Genomic DNA, 17,545 nt, shown 5'->3' on the forward strand with positions numbered 1-17,545 from the left:
ATCATACAAAAATGTAAATACTTGATGGTATGTACAGAAATATGATTTTGCATGTTTGATCACAATAATCACGAGCAACCAGGATCACGATTAATGTCCAAGTTAAATATTAGTAATTACGAAAAATAAAATAAATATTATTCAAGCAGGCGTCACGGTTCTGAAGTCCCGAGTTCAATCCCGGACCTGCCTGTGTGGAGTTTGCATGTTCTCCCCATGCCTGCGTGGCTTTTCTCTGGGCACTCTGGTTTCCTCCCACATCCCAAAAAACATGCGACATTAATTGGACACTCGAAATTGCCTCTAGGTGTGATTGTGAGTGCGGCTGTTTGTCTCTATGTGCCCTGTGATTGGCTGGCAACCAGTTCAGGGTGTACCCCGCCTCCTGCCCGGTGACAGCTGGGATAGGCTCCAGCACTTCCTGCAACCCTTGTGAGGATAAGCAGAAAAGAAAATGGATGGATGATTCAAGTAAACCTGTTACTTTTATAGTTTAGCAATTTTATTGGCCATTTTAGTGTACAACAAGTCATTTAATTTAAAAAGGAGGATGATCTCTGGGACGCACACACACACGCACATACGCATGCACATGTGCACTCACAGCTACACATACACACACTGAATTTTAGTGAGGTCATGGTTTGGTCGTGGGGTACATGCTGAATTGAATCAAGATCTTATCGATTTGGCAATTTGGCAAACCCATCTCAAATATACTCTGAACATAAAACGCTTTTATTCAGTGTTCAACAGCAAAACACGTTTCTTTCCCAAAAAGATGGTGGAAAGAAATTTTTCTTTTCTGCTTTGTGTCCATCCATCTCAGGTGAACTCCGACCCAAGGAAGTGCTTCTGGAAGCTTTTATGGACTGTATAACTTCGCTTTGATTAAAGAATGACATCTGTACATTTAGTGATAGACTGTGTTAACTGACAATACTTTTTCCAAGTGTACCTGACGCCACCTGTTTTTCGCGTTGAAGTAATTATGATCTGTTTTTTCTTTTTCTTTTTTAAAATGCAGCCGTCACCTGTGTGGATTAATTTATCGTCCGTGCTGCGTGTAGTTCCATATTGCAATTGTATATGCATTGAATGGGGGTTGAAAATCATGTTTATGACACAGTTATTCAACTTGATCATTTTTTAAGCCGTTTCCCCCACTTTTTTTTCCAGGCACAATTACATCCTCTTATAATTGTTTGGTTGATTATATTTTTTAGACATAAAGTTTTTGTACAGCTCGTTTTTTTTCTTTTTACATGTAAATGATATTTGTTGTTGCACCCAGTTGCTGTTTTGAACAGCAAATTATTCTTCCACGCTTTCCCAGTGTTTGTGAAACCCAAATAAAAAAGCATATAACACAATAAATCCATATCATGCTATTTTTTTTAATGTACTTATTGTGGTGTGTTTTTTCCAAACTTTATTAAACCAAGGCCCGGATTGTACAGTAGAATTTCTGTACATCTTCTGCCCTCTAGTGGAAGATCATTTAATTGTTCTGAATGCCACTATATGGCGCTGTCATAGAATAGAATTGAACTTCATTGTCACTGTCACAGGAACAACGGAAATCGGTTTAGTATCTCCATCCATCCATTTATTTAGCTACTTATCCTCACAAGGGTCGCGGGGTGTGCTGCAGCCTATCCCAGCTGTCAACGGCCAGAAGGCAGGACTGGACCCTGAACTAGTTGCCAGCCACTCGCAGGGCACATTGAGACAGCCGCACTTACAATCACACCTAGGGGCAATTTAAAGTGTCCAATTAATGTTGCATGTTTTTGGGATGTGGGAGGAAACCGGAGTGCCCGGAGAAAAGACGTGCAGGCTTGGGAGAACGTGCAGAACTGTGAGGCCAACGCTTTACCAGCTGCTCCACTGTGCCGCCTGGTTTAGTATCTCAATTTGTGGGAAAAAAAAAAAAAAAAAAAAAGTTTAAAAAAAGTTTTGGGGAATTCAATCCAGTCTGCTGTTGCAGTGGAATGTGGTACCTTTAAAAAAATACATGCCAGGGTTACCTGCAGAGTCAAACAACATTACCAGAGCAGAGTTTTTAATTGATCTATCACCGATGACTAAACACTATTATTGATTGTGGCAGTAGTAGGAAGTGTTTTCTAACTGTGGCAAATAAAATACTCTTCTTTACGTTTCAGGTTCTGTTTTTACTTTTACTTAAGAACTGAAGTGAATCAGTACTGTTTTTCTTTACCAATCTTTAGCCGCACAAATATTTGTACTTCTACTTAAGTGTACTTGCAAAATCTGATTATTGGCAGAAAATGAGTTTCTCAAAATCCGATTTTACTCCAGGCGGAGGGAGGGTCGGCCCTTGGCGCTGTTAAATGACCCCCGCGCCGCTCGCAATTCTCCCACCCATGGCACTCTTGCGATCGAATCGGACGCCATGGAAGCCGGCGCGATGCTTCAGTTTTCCGCAGTCACCGTCGATGCCGACGGTCGCGCTGTCGAGTTGTGCCGGAAGGGGAGCGAGCGAGTGTCTCGTTTGCCGGGGGTTGAGTCGGTGGGTGGGCAAGTTGTGGGGGTCGTCTGAGGATCCAGCGGCGGCGGCGGCGGCGGCGGAGGAGGAAGCCAAAGAAGGAGGAAAGGGGAGGGGGCGAATCAAGTGTGGGAGGGCCAGTCTGCGCCTCACGTCAAGGTTGGTGACGACGACGACGAGGATGATGATGAAGAATCCGGCCGATACGGGACGTTGAAAGTTCGGGGGGGAAGTCGGGGACGAGTCTCGGTTGCCTCGCAAACCGCTACCCCACCCCCGCAGCCTCGCACATTAAGCGAGGCTGCAAATGCTCGCTTGCCAACTTGCTCTTTTTGTCACAAAAATGTCCAAATGCGTCGGGCGTCAGGTGTGCGCCAAGTCAGTCGTCGCTAGCGGCACTTGGGAAGAATTGCTGGTTGTTGTGCGCCCTCCCCCGCCCACCACCACCTCCCCCCACCCCCGCTCCCTGCCGCACTGGTTCCGTCTGGCTCTCGCTTAGCTGCTGCGTGTCCCGGGATGACCTGTTGATGTCGGTAGAATGGAGACTGGCAGGGGGAGCGATTTCCCCCATCACCAAAATATTTAAATAAGCCACATTTGGGTGCTTGATAAGCGACGCCGCAGCCGAGCTTCCTCGCCCGCGTTGACAGTGAGTAGCCCGCCCGGGTTTGTGCGTTCAGGAGCGCGGACCGTCGTGGAATTGTTTGCTATTGGTTGGGTCGAGTGTGGACGAGCTGGACGGTGCGCCCAAATTATTTCACAGTTAGCATTAGCCGTTAGCCACCTCGGCAGGCCCGCTGCGGACTCGGGAGGACGGTTAAACGTCTCTTTCAGTCCCACGAGAGTGTCGGGATGAACGCGGGGGGGGGCTTTTTGGCCACAATTCGGGGGTGAGGCAGTGCGACCTGCACGTCAGCGGCGGGGACGGGCTGACGCTCGCCGGGGGTCTCCCGCTGCCAGCCCGTGCCGCCGTCCTCGCGTCGCCTCTGGTGCCAGCCGACAGTCGAGAGACCCTGGCACCGTGCGGAGTCCTCGCGTGCCCCGATTTACCCAGCGTCCCTTTCGGTTGAAACGCATCCGCGCAAATGTGGACCGAGGATGTCTCAATGGTAACGATACTGTACACTGTATACTGGACTAACCGGACACGTCTGCCCTAACTTGATGCGGGTGGCATAGCCATGCAGACGCGGGCACATCAGAACCAGGAAATGCCCGCAGAAAGTCGGCATTGTTGTGCCAGCCAGCTGCGGCGATGACTCCACAGTCCAGCAGTGGAAATGCGCTTTGCTTGCTGTCACAACATCACATGTGCTGCTTTAGAAAAAGCGTGCAAGTCATTCACTCGACATGATGGGAAGGTCTCAAGTGTGCTCTTCGTGTTTGACCCACTTCCCCAGCAAGCCTGCTTTTGCTATACAGTGATTTTGTGTTCAGCGGCATTCTGAACACTTGGTTTCTAATGGAAGGCCGACCTGGGGTGATCCCTTGTCTTCTCTCCGAGACTGGGTTGTCCCTCCTTTGTGCATAAAGACGCATCAGTCACATCTCTTTCACTGTCAGAGCAAACTGTGCAAAACCCGCTGCCCCCTCCTCTCCCCAAACCCCGCGTTTGTGTGTCTTCGTGTGCAAGCATGTGTGCTCACTGCGGCTCGCCAATCCGTAAACAAGCTGTATTGTCTGTGTGCGAGTCAGTGTGCCTTTTGTGGGTTTGTTTGAGTTGGTGTGTGCGCATCTGTGTTTTAGTATGAGGGAGAGGGAGCTCAAGTGAGACAAAGAGAGCATTTCTCTTTACCCTGGAGCTTGGCGAAGTCCCAAATGAAAGGCTGTGGATATGATGGAACTGCTCTCACCAGGCTTTGCTGGTCATTCCCACCATAGATTCATTTTGTTTGAGTTTGACAAAAAACAAATATGAGACAAAGGGTCATTGCAGCTCTTCTTTCCAGGTATATACATCAGCAATAGAGACACACGTTGAAGATGGCATTGTTAAAAGATACACTGAAACTGGACGAAGTTTCACATTTAGTTCACACACACTGAATGTTTAGTTCTGTTTGCTTCCAATTACAGCAGCCTGTGACTAATTGTCGCCACTAAAGTTTTGTATTCTTTTATGACGCTTTCACTGCAGCTTATCTGTTTTTGTTTGTTTTTTTTGGCAGGGGGGGGGGTGGGTCTGCTCTTCAAATTCTTAGGGTCAACAATACAGAGCAATGGAGAGTGTGGTAAAGAAGTGAAGAAAGTGGGGTGGAACAGCTGGCGGAAGGTGTCTGTTGTTCTATGTGACAGAAGAGTCTCCGCTGGGATGAAGGGCAAAGTTTATAAAACAGCGGTGAGACCGGCCATGATGTACAGTACAGACTAGTGACGGTGGCACTAAAGAAACAACAGGAAGCAGAACTGGAGGTGGCAGAAATGAAGATGTTGAGGTTCTCGATTGGAGTGAGCAAACTGGATAGGATTAGAAATGAGCTCATTAGAGGGACAGCCAAAGTTGGATGTTTTGTGGACAAGGTTAGAGAGAGCAGACTGAGATGGTTTGGACATGTTCAGAGGCGAGAGAGTGAGTATGTTGGTAGAAGGGTGCTGAGGATGGAGCTGCCAGGCAAAAGAGCGAGACGAAGACCAAAGAAAATGTGGATGGAAGTGGTGAGGGAGGACATGAGGGCAGTTGGGGTTAGAGAGGAAGATGCAGGAGATAGGCTAAGATGGCAAAAGATGACACGCTGTGGCGACCCCTAACGGGACAAGCCGAAAGGAAAAGAAGAAGAAGGTGGAGGTGGGGGGTTGTTACTCCTTGCACTAGTCTCTCCTCAAGAAGGCAAAATGCATGCTCAATAGGGTTTAAATCTAGAGATTTGGTCAATCTCAAACCTTCCAGTTCTTGCCTTTGATGAACTCCACAGTCCGTTTTGAATCATTTTATTGTTGCTTGAAAAAGGAGATCGTGATTAGTTTGGTTGCATCTTTCTTTAAATTGCCGGATAGAATATTATAGACATGCTGGTCAACTCTTTCAGGCTTGAGACATGATCTCTTGTAACTACTGTACTGTATTAAAATACTGTGCAATTTCCTTTTTCCTTTTCATCTGTTTTTTTTTTTTTTTTAAACTAAGATTAGAGCTTTGATTGGTAACAATTTGTCAGCCATGTGTTTTAGAGATTACCATTTTTTTTTGTGGCGAATGTCTCACTTTTTAAAACCAAACCATGAATTTACGGTTCACTGTTTTTGGCACCCAACGCCTTTGGGCTCTGTTTCCACTTTGATCTCTGTTAAGATCTCTGCGTTGTAGCATATTGCCAACAACTGCTCCTCGAGCACTGTTGTAAATGAGTATTTAAGGTGCTGTAAAAATCCTACCGCAAACTTGTCGCGTTGATGCCGTTCCAGTCGATTAATCGTTATTCCGTGTTCATAACACGTTAATGTAGCGCCTGAAGTGTGGGGCATCGAAAGTTACTCTAGTCACACAAACTCGTATGGGCCTGCAACCAATGCACAGTCCACAGAACTGAACTCAGCTCACAAATGACCAGCATACCAGAAATCGCCTTTTTAAAACATCATAACTGCGTCTTCGCTCCCCAGGCCCGACCAATCAATCCCCGCTTAATCCGACTGTTTCGAGTGCCACAGTTGTATAATTCCTATCTTGGATTGGCCCTGAATCGTGATTCGCCGTCGGCGAGCAACTACGGCACCCAGCGGGATGCCCTCCGCCCGTTACTATCATTATGTAGAACAATTCATCAAGCTTGAAAAGTGGATGAGAATATAAAGAGAGGGAGATATTTTCAGCTCGTCTTCCGCTCCCGTTGTTTTGAATTGAAGCTGTCGAGAGATCATTGCTGGTGACAATGAGTGGAAGCTTTGCTTATTTCAGCCACCACTTTTCCATCATAAATTATAAGTATAGTTATTGTGGTGCAATGCTACTTATGTATACTTTATGGTTCGACAGTGGCTTAGACTTGCTCGTGCAAAACCCGGAAAGTGGCCGTGTTGCCATTCATCTGAGTTGTGTGGTACCCAACACAAAATGGGCACTTACTTGAGTGAATTGACAAAACTACATCATAAAAATCCACCCAGCTTTTGCAAACCTTATGCCGTTGATTGATTTTTACATGCAATCGACAAACTGCTTGAATTTCAAACTTAAACCATGTCACAGACTCATTTTGACCAAAGTTGCGCATAAAAATGTGAAAAAAATAGATCCCATTGGGAAGGGATGTTTAAAGGTCAAGTGTCATGAAATGGATAATTTTTAGTATGTTATTCATGAAAAAACGGCAGCCGGTATGGGCCCATCCGTTTTTTCACCACAAAACATAATTTTGACGTATATGGGTTTTTGTAACTCCCGCCATTAAAAACTTCTCGAGGGATTTGTTTTCGAGAAGAAGCAGGAAGTGACCTATAGGGCAGGAGCGCCCTCCAGCGGACTCGTTTGTTTCTATTAGTTTTATCTGCGGGAAGGGAGCTCGTTTTCCCTTCGTGTTAGTTAAAATGCCGGCTTGTCGGATTGCTGAATATTGCTCGAACACTCGGGAGGATGGATTTACCCTTCATAAGTTTCCAAAAGACCTGGTTCGTCGGGAAAAATGGATTGCACGGGTGCAATGGAGGAGAGTTTCGTGGGTCCCAAACGACAGGTAGGTGTGTACACACCTACTAAAAAAAATAATAGTGTGTGGCGGACCACAAATTCTGTCTCTCATAATGTAACAAAAGATCCGCATATGTATGATAGGGTTGCTAAATGTGTCAATGTGCGCGTTGGACGGCGGCGAAGGCGGCTATGAACAACGCTGCCGACGACAATGCCGTAAAGCGGCCCAGCTCATTGCCGTGATAACCCACTTTGGCGCCGAAAATGAGCCACCCTGGCTAACAAGGCTTGTCGACAAGGGTGAGTGGGGTGGCTCGTCGCGGCACCGGGCTGCGATGGCTCATCGATCCGCCGAAGTGGATCAGATTGGGAGGCAGTTTGGCCGTGATCCGCATATTATCTAAATATGGCTCGAAACAATGGGGTAATATTGCCCCGGTCACTTAACTCGGTTGTGTGATGTTCTCTTTTTCGAAAAGAGCTTCCGTGTCAGAAGGGGCGTGTACGTCTCCCATATTAGCGGCCACAGCGTGTTTTCAATGGCGAATGTCCGGGGTGACGTCACGGACCGGAGATGCAGCCAATATGGCGACCACTTGAATGTCGAATGACACTTCCGCAACTTTGCGCATGGATGACGCGCTTTCCGCTCATATTTATTTTTTTGTATAGACATTGAAGTGAATAATGTTATGTGTATTTTTCATTCCATTGTCTATTTTAGAATGTTTATAGGGATGACACTTGACCTTTAAGATACATATTTAATATGTTGACAGAACTTTTCTTTCGGTAAATGGTGTACATGCGTATAGAGTATGATCACGTGATTTTTAGAGTGTGCTCATATGCAGTGAAATAAGTTTTTATTCGCTTGTGTTACAATAACTACTTTAAGGCCCACTGTGCCTTTAAAAGGATGCAGTACTGTAACAGGGGTGTTTGCTTTTGGATATTTGTTGTACAGTGAATAGAATCATGCTATTTGCTGTTTGTCGACGCGCCACATGCGCAGAGAATAACAGCACATGACCTAGTTATCTAAGGACACTGGATTTTATGGCTCATAGAAGACAGAACATAAAACAGGCTTTCATTGAGCTCTGGCAGTGACGGCTCCTGAGAGGCCGACGTGACGTATAGGATTAATGGAATGTAGATTATTCGCCAAATCTTGAACAAATATAGTCATTTCATGGGCCAGTAGGGCCGTGCGAAAGAATTGTGTGTGCCAGATAGCAAATGTAAAGTGAACTCCTTTTTCTTTTTTTTTTATGGTTCCAGACCCACCAGTGATAGGTGAAAAACAGCAATACAAGGAGAGCATATGTATTCATATGAATTGTAATTAGCTGTCGGGCCTTCACGCACACTGTACATTTTTAGTACAGTACTCACAGTGTACACACATTGGGCGCACACACATCTCATTCAGGGACCCCTGTGGGACTGGGACTAGGTGCGGTGGGGCGGGCGCCGTGCTGGGTGTTGGCACATGTGTGCTGGTTTCCAGTCTGGTTCACGCCCCCAGGGGTTGGGGAATGTGGGGTTGTGGTGTGGGGTTCCTTGACTGCGCTGGCAGGGCTCCACTTTCAATGCATCATGTGGTTTTAATGCATTATCACCTGTGGGGGAAGTGCAGGGTCGGGCTGGAGAGGACACGAGGTCAGGTGTCCCGACACTCTGCTCTACTCTCTGGCCCACCATGCTTACCCCTCCCGCACATTTTTATTGCACCACATACATTTGCACATCCTTTGGGGTGCTGTTTGGTCTGGCTGGAGGTGACATTTGCAGGTCATTATTTGCCCTGTGACCGTCTGGCCTCACTCCCACCAGTTTCTCCAGATTTAAGATTTAAGAACTCCACCCCACCCCGCACAATCACAGTACATGGATGATGGTTGCCTGTGGGTGGTCCATTTTCACGTTTCACTTTCTTGACACATGGGACCCTGCGAGGTCCCGGTTTTTCGGTCACGGAAGGATGGGGCGTCTGGATGGGGGACTCTGGTTGGGTACCATCCTGAATGGGCTCGCTGCCTCGGCCCACCTTTCCTCAATGTGCAGTTTCAGCAACTATGTACACCAGTTGACTAACACGCATGTGATAGGCTTTTATTGCTTACGCTGGGTCCACTTGTAACAAAAATCCCAGGTTATACTAACGTCAACTCACAAGTTCTTCCAGGTGTTTAGACACGTAAAACAATCCCATTGCACCACTTGTCAGTAGCACTGCCTTGCTAATTTCCCCACATCCTGTCCTGCCCTTTTGAGGTTCTCTTGGGTCATTATTGCATGTCTACTCCCCCCGCCCCATGTACAAATGACTGTTTTCGTATTGTTCTTCTGTGGTTCTTGCCCCTAGTGTCCCTGTCCTATCTGTCCCTCCGTCTGTCTCCTAAAACCCTTTTCTGTCTGGCTAAATTTTCAAATGTTTCACAGCAAAACGGTTCTAGCACAAACGTGTACAGATCCACAATTCTGCAAGGCCACGCAGCTGAACGGGACAGGTTTAAAAATGGAGCAACGTCACATACAACAGAGAAACGTTGTAAATCGAAACCCAAAATGTTCAGGCAAAGGATACATTACAACAGGGGTGCCCAGACTTTTTTACCCCAAGATCTACTTTTCAAGCAGCCAGCCTCTCGCGAGCAACTGACGACAGTGGGGGAAGGGAGGTCATGCTCACAATGTTATGTTATTAATGTTATGTGATATATTATACTATATATAAACATATATGTATATTTAAAATACAGAATTAGCTTTTTGTGCACTGTATTGTCTGTGCTTTCATCCTGGATCAGGCTGTGCCAAGGTGGAATTTTAAAATTACACACCATCTCATCCTGCACTTTCTACTTTGGCTTCAGTCCAGACCTTTCACACTCGGAGAAGAGAAAATCTCATTCAGTTTCACCACTTTTTTTTCTATTATTCACATACTCTGACATTCATGGCATCTTAAAGCAAAAGCATTTCTTTTTTTAACTTGCTCCATTAATATCAAAAGTAAACATAAGCAGAATATCTAGCTCGTCTTTGCTCTACATTGCCCAGACTGTGTTGCTAACTAAAGCAGCGGTGGTGGCCGCTGTCATTATAAAACGCATTGATGGGCTGCGTAAGGACTGTAACATTTGTAATTATGAGTGTACGTCTTTAAGAGCGGGGATGTTGGGCGGGTGTAAGGTAAACTAGGAAAAAGAAAGTGTGGTGGAGCAGCGATCGTTGTTAGAGAAAGTTCCCCGTGCTGCCTAAAAGAAACCAGTGGCTTCTTTTCATTTTTTACAGTAGGTATGTGAATTGTGCCATTGGATGTAACAACCAGTCATCCCTCACTCATTGAATCATATTGCAAAATGCCACAAACTGCTGTATGTTATAGTTTCAATTTGCTTTGGATTTTTTTTGTGCGCAACGCAACAGAATATAAGAGACTGCATTAGCGGTGCACAATTGCGCACGCGCGCAGTTTAGAGGGAACATTGGCTGATGGCGTTTTTTTTTTTTTTTTTGGCACGCCATCCCGCAAGGCACATTGAGCACCGCTGCATGACCACATGACTGACAGGCATATACTGTATTCTCTCTGCTTAGTAGGGGGACCTTCTCTGCTGCTGCACCTCTTAATTATGCCACATCTATATTCAGTGGAAGTGACTTCTGCACAATGTGGTTTTATACTGAGGGCGTGTATCTCTATAAATTCAGATTTGCCTATACGTTTAGAATAATAGTAAACATAAAAAACGTTTGCTAACATTTTTTTCTGATGTTCAGAAAATGAAATGACATTGACTCACGGATGAAGCGGTGTCACCTGCGTAAGCGCGTTAACTCGGAGGGAGCAACTCTTTAGCGAGGCTGCCCCTGTTTCCCCATAATACCCATAATCCAGTTGATAGAGGGAACACAAAACGCAGTGTTAAGGAATTGCTTTGTTTTAATTGATTCCTTTGCACCGCGACAGAATTTACTGCTCACAGACAAATCAATGCACTCGTTAAAAAGCAAACGCCTGTTTTACACGACTGCAATTTCCCTTTCATGCGTGAAAAATCCAATGCATTTTTGTGTGTTTTTCCAAACAGAGCCTTTGTTGGTGTGCATTTGCGCACCATGGCACAGACCCTCCAGATGGCGATCCCAAACTTTGGCAACAACGTTTTAGAGTGTCTGAACGAGCAGCGGCTCCAGGGCCTCTACTGCGATGTCTCGGTGGTGGTCAAGGGTCATGCCTTCAAGGTAGGGCTGCGATTTTACTGCTTTGAAACCTTTCAGGTACGGCTGAGTGGAATTCAATAAAAGTCTAAACATAGGATCAGTTTGCCGCTGTTTGAAGGCCAAATTTGGAAACACGAACAGAAGATTGAGAAATTGATTATCCTATTCTTTGAGAGCATATCTCACACATGGATCGAGTGAGTTAGGCAAGGAAAGTTGGCACTTCGGCACCCCTGCTTATCTTTACTCGTTTATATTGGCGGTTTCAACAACGTTTCAGTTTACAAGCTCAGATTGCTAAACGAGGACCAATCATTTGTTTTGTGGGGCGAGTACATTTGTGTGAAATGCTATTGAGTCTCAGGTCTAAAAAAAAAGTCAACTATTCCAGAGCATTTCTGGAAGCAACTTGGTTGAGGTGCTGAGAAAAGATCTTCAAACTGTCAATGCTGCACTGACGCAGTTGCTAATGCTTTGCTATTTTGATACTGGACTTTCCCATCGAAAAGTTCACTCAATGCACTTTTTACTTCTTTTTTTGTAGCACTGCATTGAAGTTAAGTTATATTGTTACAAATGATTTGTGATTCCTGCTATGTGCTAGCGAGGACCATAATGCTTGCTTTGCTTTGAGACCAAATGATCAAGGGTGGGAATTCAGTTCAATCAACTTTGAGTTGATGTGCGAGTAAAAAAAAAGTTTTGTCTCTGAATGAATTAAACTCTGAGATGAAGGGACCACTGTACGAAAAGTTGTTTTTGTGTTTAGTTTAAAATTAAAACATTCTAACCAGACTCCTCCTTTTGTTGAAGGCCCATCGCGCCGTGCTGGCTGCAAGCAGTTCTTATTTCCGGGACCTTTTCAGCAACGGTGGCAGTAGTGGAGGCTGCAGCGGCAGTGAGGCCAGCCCAACTGTGGTGGAGCTTCCACCGGCTGTGCAGCCGCAGAGCTTTCAGCAGATTTTGGCCTTCTGCTACACGGGCCGTCTCAGCATGACGGTGGGGGACCAGTTCCTCCTAATGTATACAGCCGGCTTCCTGCAGATCCAACAGATCATGGAAAAGGGCACGGAATTCTTCCTCAAGGTAAAAATTTTACAAAAAAATACTTTCTACTGCAGCCGGTCAGCAGTTGAAATGAGTGAAAACTGGAAGAAGTGAATTCTCAATAATAAACAATAATGTTCATTATTATGATATATTACATCCATCCATTTTTTTGCTGCTTATCCTCACGAGGGTCACAGGGAGTGCTGGAGCCTATCCCTGCTGTCAATGGGCAGGAGGCAGGGTACACTCGGAACTGGTCGCCAGCCAATCGCAGGGCACATGGAGACAAACAGCCGCACTCACAATCACACCTAGGGGCAATTTTCAGTGTCCAATACATGCATGTTTTTGGGATGTGGGAGGAAACAGGAGAACCCGGAGAAAACCCACGCAGGCACGGAGAGAACATGCAAACTCCACACAGGCGGGTCCGGGATTGAACCCGGGACCTCAGAACTGTGAGGCCAACGCTTTATTTCTTACATTTCCAAACCCCTTTTCTACATTAACTTTAACAATACTAGAACAAATTATCTTTGTGTTCAGTTTTTGAGGTAGTGGTAATATGATTTAGTGATTTCCATGTGATTTATATGTGCTTAAACTGTTCTAATTGCCGTGTGAGGGAAATCATAACTACAATGCTGCCCGAGACAAAAATGAGATTGACACCCTTGCTTTTCAATGTCTTCATTGGTGATGAAACAGATTTTTTTTTTTTTTTGTTTGTACGTTCATATTCAGGTTTCCTCTCCCAGTTGTGACTCCCAGGGTCTTAACGCAGAGGAGGCGCCACCGTCTGAGCCTCAGAGTCCAGTAACACAGACCGGTACTAGCGCGGCCCGGCCCGCCGCCTGCTTGACGCCTCTACCATTGGTGTCACGGGTGAAGACGGAGCAACCTGCGAGCCAACCGGAAGCTGCCGCTCATTCAGTGGTCTGCACGCCCGTCGCCAAGCGGTTGTGGGAGGGTGGCAGCAGCCGTGATGGAGGAGGCGGTGGCTCCGGGGCAGGAGGGGGAGCTAGAAAAGCAGCGCGTTACTCCCAGGATGCGGTGCGAGGCAGCGCCATCCAGAGCCCCGGAGTGCTGGGTCTGGCCATAGGTATGGGTGCCACGGCGACCGGCCTGGCTGGCATGGTGCCGAGTGGCGGGCTCAGTGGGAGTGCAGGCACCAATGGGAATTCTTCATCCGGTGTGGGCATGTCAGAGGGCGCCAGTCCTGGCACCTTGAGTACCTACGCTAGTGACTCACCCATCAGCTACCACGATGACGAAGAAGAGGAAGAGGGCACAGAGGACAGTGCGGAAGAGCAGTACAGGCAAATCTGCAACATGTACACCATGTACAGCATGCTCAACATGGGGGCAGTAGGTAATGGCAATGACATCTGCATAAATCTGAATATGTCATATATTAAATGTAATGCTGAGCTGTGTGTAAACGGTGGGTGGTCAGCTTTCTAATATTTCAGCGTTTTGTTCCCTCAGCTGCTGGCGAGCGGGTGGAGGCTCTTCCCGACCACACGGAGACACGGGGGCGCATGCGGGGCCGAGACCTCACTTGTCTCCCGGCAGAGCTTATTGCCCAGATCGGCAACCGCTGTCATCCCAAACTGTATGAGGAAGGAGATCCTGCTGAGAAACTAGAGCTGGTCTCAGGTACGCGTGCGTCTGATCGATATGTATTCGACCCACAAGAATTTCAGGCTAATGAGCTCTTGGGTGAAATGCCACGCCGAACCTAAAATCCACTATAAATTTCAGAAGGTGAACTTAATTTGAAGTGTTGTAACTGTTCATTGATTGTGTTTATCCCCAGGTACGTCTGTCTTTATTTCCCGAGCCCAGCTGATGAACTGTCATGTGAGTGCTGGGACCAGACACAAGGTGCTGCTGAGGAGGCTGCTGGCTGCCTTCTTTGACAGGTTAGTTCCCTCTGGCTAACTCTTTGTTTTGATAGAATAATCAAAAGAGTGTATAAACGTCTATATTTGCTTATTTTGGCCTTGTAATTATATATTTACTCAGGAATACACTGGCCAACAGCTGCGGGACTGGCATCCGCTCGTCCACCAACGACCCGAGCCGCAAGCCCCTGGACAACAGAGTACTGCATGCAGTCAAATGTGAGCAAACCTTTGTGAGATGGACTTTGCCTGTGCCAACGCGCAGTGGGATTTTCAAGATGGAACACAATCCGTTATGTCAGTACAGGACATGTATCAGGGCAGCAGGACAGCGGTGAGATGTGCTGTAGGTGTGTAAGAAGAATTTGAGGTGGCGGTGGGACTGCATCAGGTATCCGCGCTGAACCCCTTCCTGTTTGCGGTAGTCATGGATAGGCTGACAGATGAGGTTAGACTGGAATCCCCTTGGACCATGATGTTCGCAGATGATATTGTGATCTGCAGTGAAAGCAGGGAGCAGGCGGAGGAACAATTAGAAAGATGGAGGCACGCACTGGAAAGGAGAGGAATGAAGATTAGCTGAAGTAAAACAGAATATATGTGTGTGAATGTGAAAGGGGCGCAGGAGGAAGAGTGAAGCTCCAGGGAGAAGAGATAGCGAGGGTGGACCACTTCAAATACTTGGGGTCAATAATCCAGAGCAATGGTGAGTGTGGTCAGGAAGTGGAACAAGCGGGGTGGAACAGTTGTCGGAAGGTGTCTGGTATTCTATTTGACAGAAGAGTCTCCGCTAGGAAGAAGGGGAAAGTTTATAAAACAGTGGTGAGGCCGGCCATGATGTACAGATTAGAGACGGTGGCACTGAAGAAACAACAGAAAGCAGAACTGGAGGTGGCAGAAATTAAGATGTTGAGGTTCTTGATTGGAGTGAGCAAATTGGATAGGATTAGAAATGAGCTCATTAGAGGGACAGCCAAAGTTGGATGTTTTGGAGTCAAGGTTCGAGAGTGGAGACTTTGATGGTTTTGACATGTTCAGAGGCGTGAGAGTGAGTATATTGGTAGAAGGGTGCTGAGGATGGAGCTGCCACGCAAAAGAGCGAGAGGTAGACCAAAGAAAAGGTTGATGGATGTTGTGAGGGAGGACATGAGAACAGTGGTTGTTAGAGAGGAGGATGCATGAGATGGGCGCTTAGATGGAAAAAGATGACACGCTGCGGCGACCCCTAACGGGACAAGCCGAAAGGAAAAGAAGAAGAAGAACACAATCCGTTATGTGACGCTGGTTGACTCAAAACACTTTTCCCATAGGCAGTAATGTAAGATTGATTGTCTTTTACTTCTCGCAGTTGAAATAGGCGGATTTCTCATAAGTATAAAACATGTTAATAGGCTTTGTTCTAATTAAATCACTCATCTGCCCCAACTGAAGTTTGGTAAACAATTTGCTTCTGATTGGTTGATATCGCGGGGCCGACTAGCATCTACAAACCTGTGGCGGCCCAGCATTCATAGTAACATCACGTCCTTCAATGTGTTACTATCTTTGTGAAGAACAATTCGCCAGGTGTTGGATTATTGGCCCACTGATCTATAAGGGGGCGTGCGTGAAAAGTAAAAGCGGAACAAATTGTGTAAGTATTTCCTAGCTGAAGTTGGCTGTAAAAAAAAAAGAAATCTACTCTCACCAACCAAAAGTCAGAAAAATGCCGATGATATTGTGGGCCAGCTGTGATCCTGTGAGGTGAATTTGAAATCTGATTTGGTAAAGAAATAGTCCCGTTATTAATATAGTTGATGCTACGGCCAGCGCAGCTGCTTCTGAAGATTAGATTGAGGTGGCTGCAAATACAGGCTGAACTCTTAAGGTCACACAAAATTCTAACAGCAAAAGAAAACTGTCGGCTGTTGGGAATAAAGTCGTTTCATTTAACAAATATTAGAATTTACTTTGGAAATGTAGTCCGGTGTTGCCAGCATGATGGTTGAGTGGTTATGGCACATCCTCCTCATAAAGCAAAGCAAATTTATTTGTATAGCGCATTTCATACACGTGGTAACTCAATGTGCTTTACATGATTATAGGCATTTGAAAACAAAAGAGATAAAACATTTGAAAACGGATAAAAACAATAAAAATGACAACCAAAATATAAAAAAAAGACAATTAAAACCACACACAGTGCAAGTAATATGATCAAAAAGTGGATATATTCATATTATATATATATATATATCATATATATATTTCAGATCGTAGAAGGCAATTTTTTGTGATTGATTTGATATGATTGTTGAAAGTCAGGTCGGAATCAATCAGAACACCAAGGTTTTGGACTTGGTCTTTGGTTTTTAAAGATAAGAGAGTCCAGATGTTTACTAACAGCTATTCTCTTTTCTTTACTGACAAAAACAATTGTCTCAGTTTTGTTGTGAACATTTTGGCTCATCCAGTAATTTATCTGATTTTGACAGTGGCACAATACCTCAATTGAACTGTAGTCATTTGGAGACACTTAGTAATGGAAGTCAAAATTAAAGTTATCAGTTAATGTCATAGTTATCAGGCGGAGGGTTCGAATCAGGGCTCTGGCTTTTCTTAGTTTGCATACAGATTTTCCAGGTTCTGCGGCTTCCTCCCACTTCTCAGAAACATTCATGTCCATATTGTCCATTGCAAATGAGTGACTATGACACCCCATTTCAATTGAGGCAGGTTGCTAAATGCGAATAAACGATATACAAAATATTGTATGGTGGTTGGCTATGGGTCAGTGCTACCAGCAGAAAAGAGCACGCTAATCTTGTTTTTTTTCCCCTTCCTTGCCTCAGTTTACTGCCAGAACTTTGCAACCAGCTTCAAAGAGAGCGAGATGAATGCCATCGCCGCCGACATGTGCACCAACGCCCGGCGAGTGGTCCGCAAGAGCTGGATCCCCAAGCTCAAGCTGCTGATCGCCGAAAGCGATGCCTACTCCACCTTCCTCTCCGACGGCGTCAAAGCCGAGGACGACGCCCTGGGCGCCGACCCGGCGTTCGATCCCGCCTCTCTGGAGGCCTCGGCCGGCGCCGGCGCGGATTCGGGCGGCTCTTCAGGTGAATCGTTACCGGGCGTGAGTGGGGACGTGGGAGCGTTATTCTGAGCGTTGCGTTCGGGGACGTCTGGCGAGACGTGCGGCAGTGTTTCCCAGTTGTGCTTGCCTCTTCACTCTCA

The 17,545-nt window shown here is 46.0% G+C and overlaps 1 protein-coding gene across 1 annotated transcript; it reads left to right on the forward strand.

The window, feature by feature from the left end:
* Nucleotides 1-2,980: 2,980 nt before the first annotated feature.
* On the forward strand, nt 2,981-17,474 carry nacc1a (nucleus accumbens associated 1, BEN and BTB (POZ) domain containing a). Its single transcript, XM_061846549.1, has 8 exons — nt 2,981-3,161; nt 11,243-11,396; nt 12,189-12,461; nt 13,170-13,797; nt 13,914-14,084; nt 14,245-14,350; nt 14,454-14,551; nt 17,164-17,474. The coding sequence occupies exons 2-8, from the start codon at nt 11,271-11,273 to the stop codon at nt 17,472-17,474; spliced, it is 1,713 nt and encodes a 570-aa protein (XP_061702533.1). The 5' UTR covers nt 2,981-3,161; nt 11,243-11,270.
* The last annotated feature ends 71 nt before the right edge of the window (nt 17,475-17,545 follow it).

The sequence above is a fragment of the Syngnathoides biaculeatus genome, chromosome 16 (genome assembly GCF_019802595.1).
Source record: "Syngnathoides biaculeatus isolate LvHL_M chromosome 16, ASM1980259v1, whole genome shotgun sequence".
Lineage (NCBI taxonomy): Eukaryota > Metazoa > Chordata > Actinopteri > Syngnathiformes > Syngnathidae > Syngnathoides > Syngnathoides biaculeatus.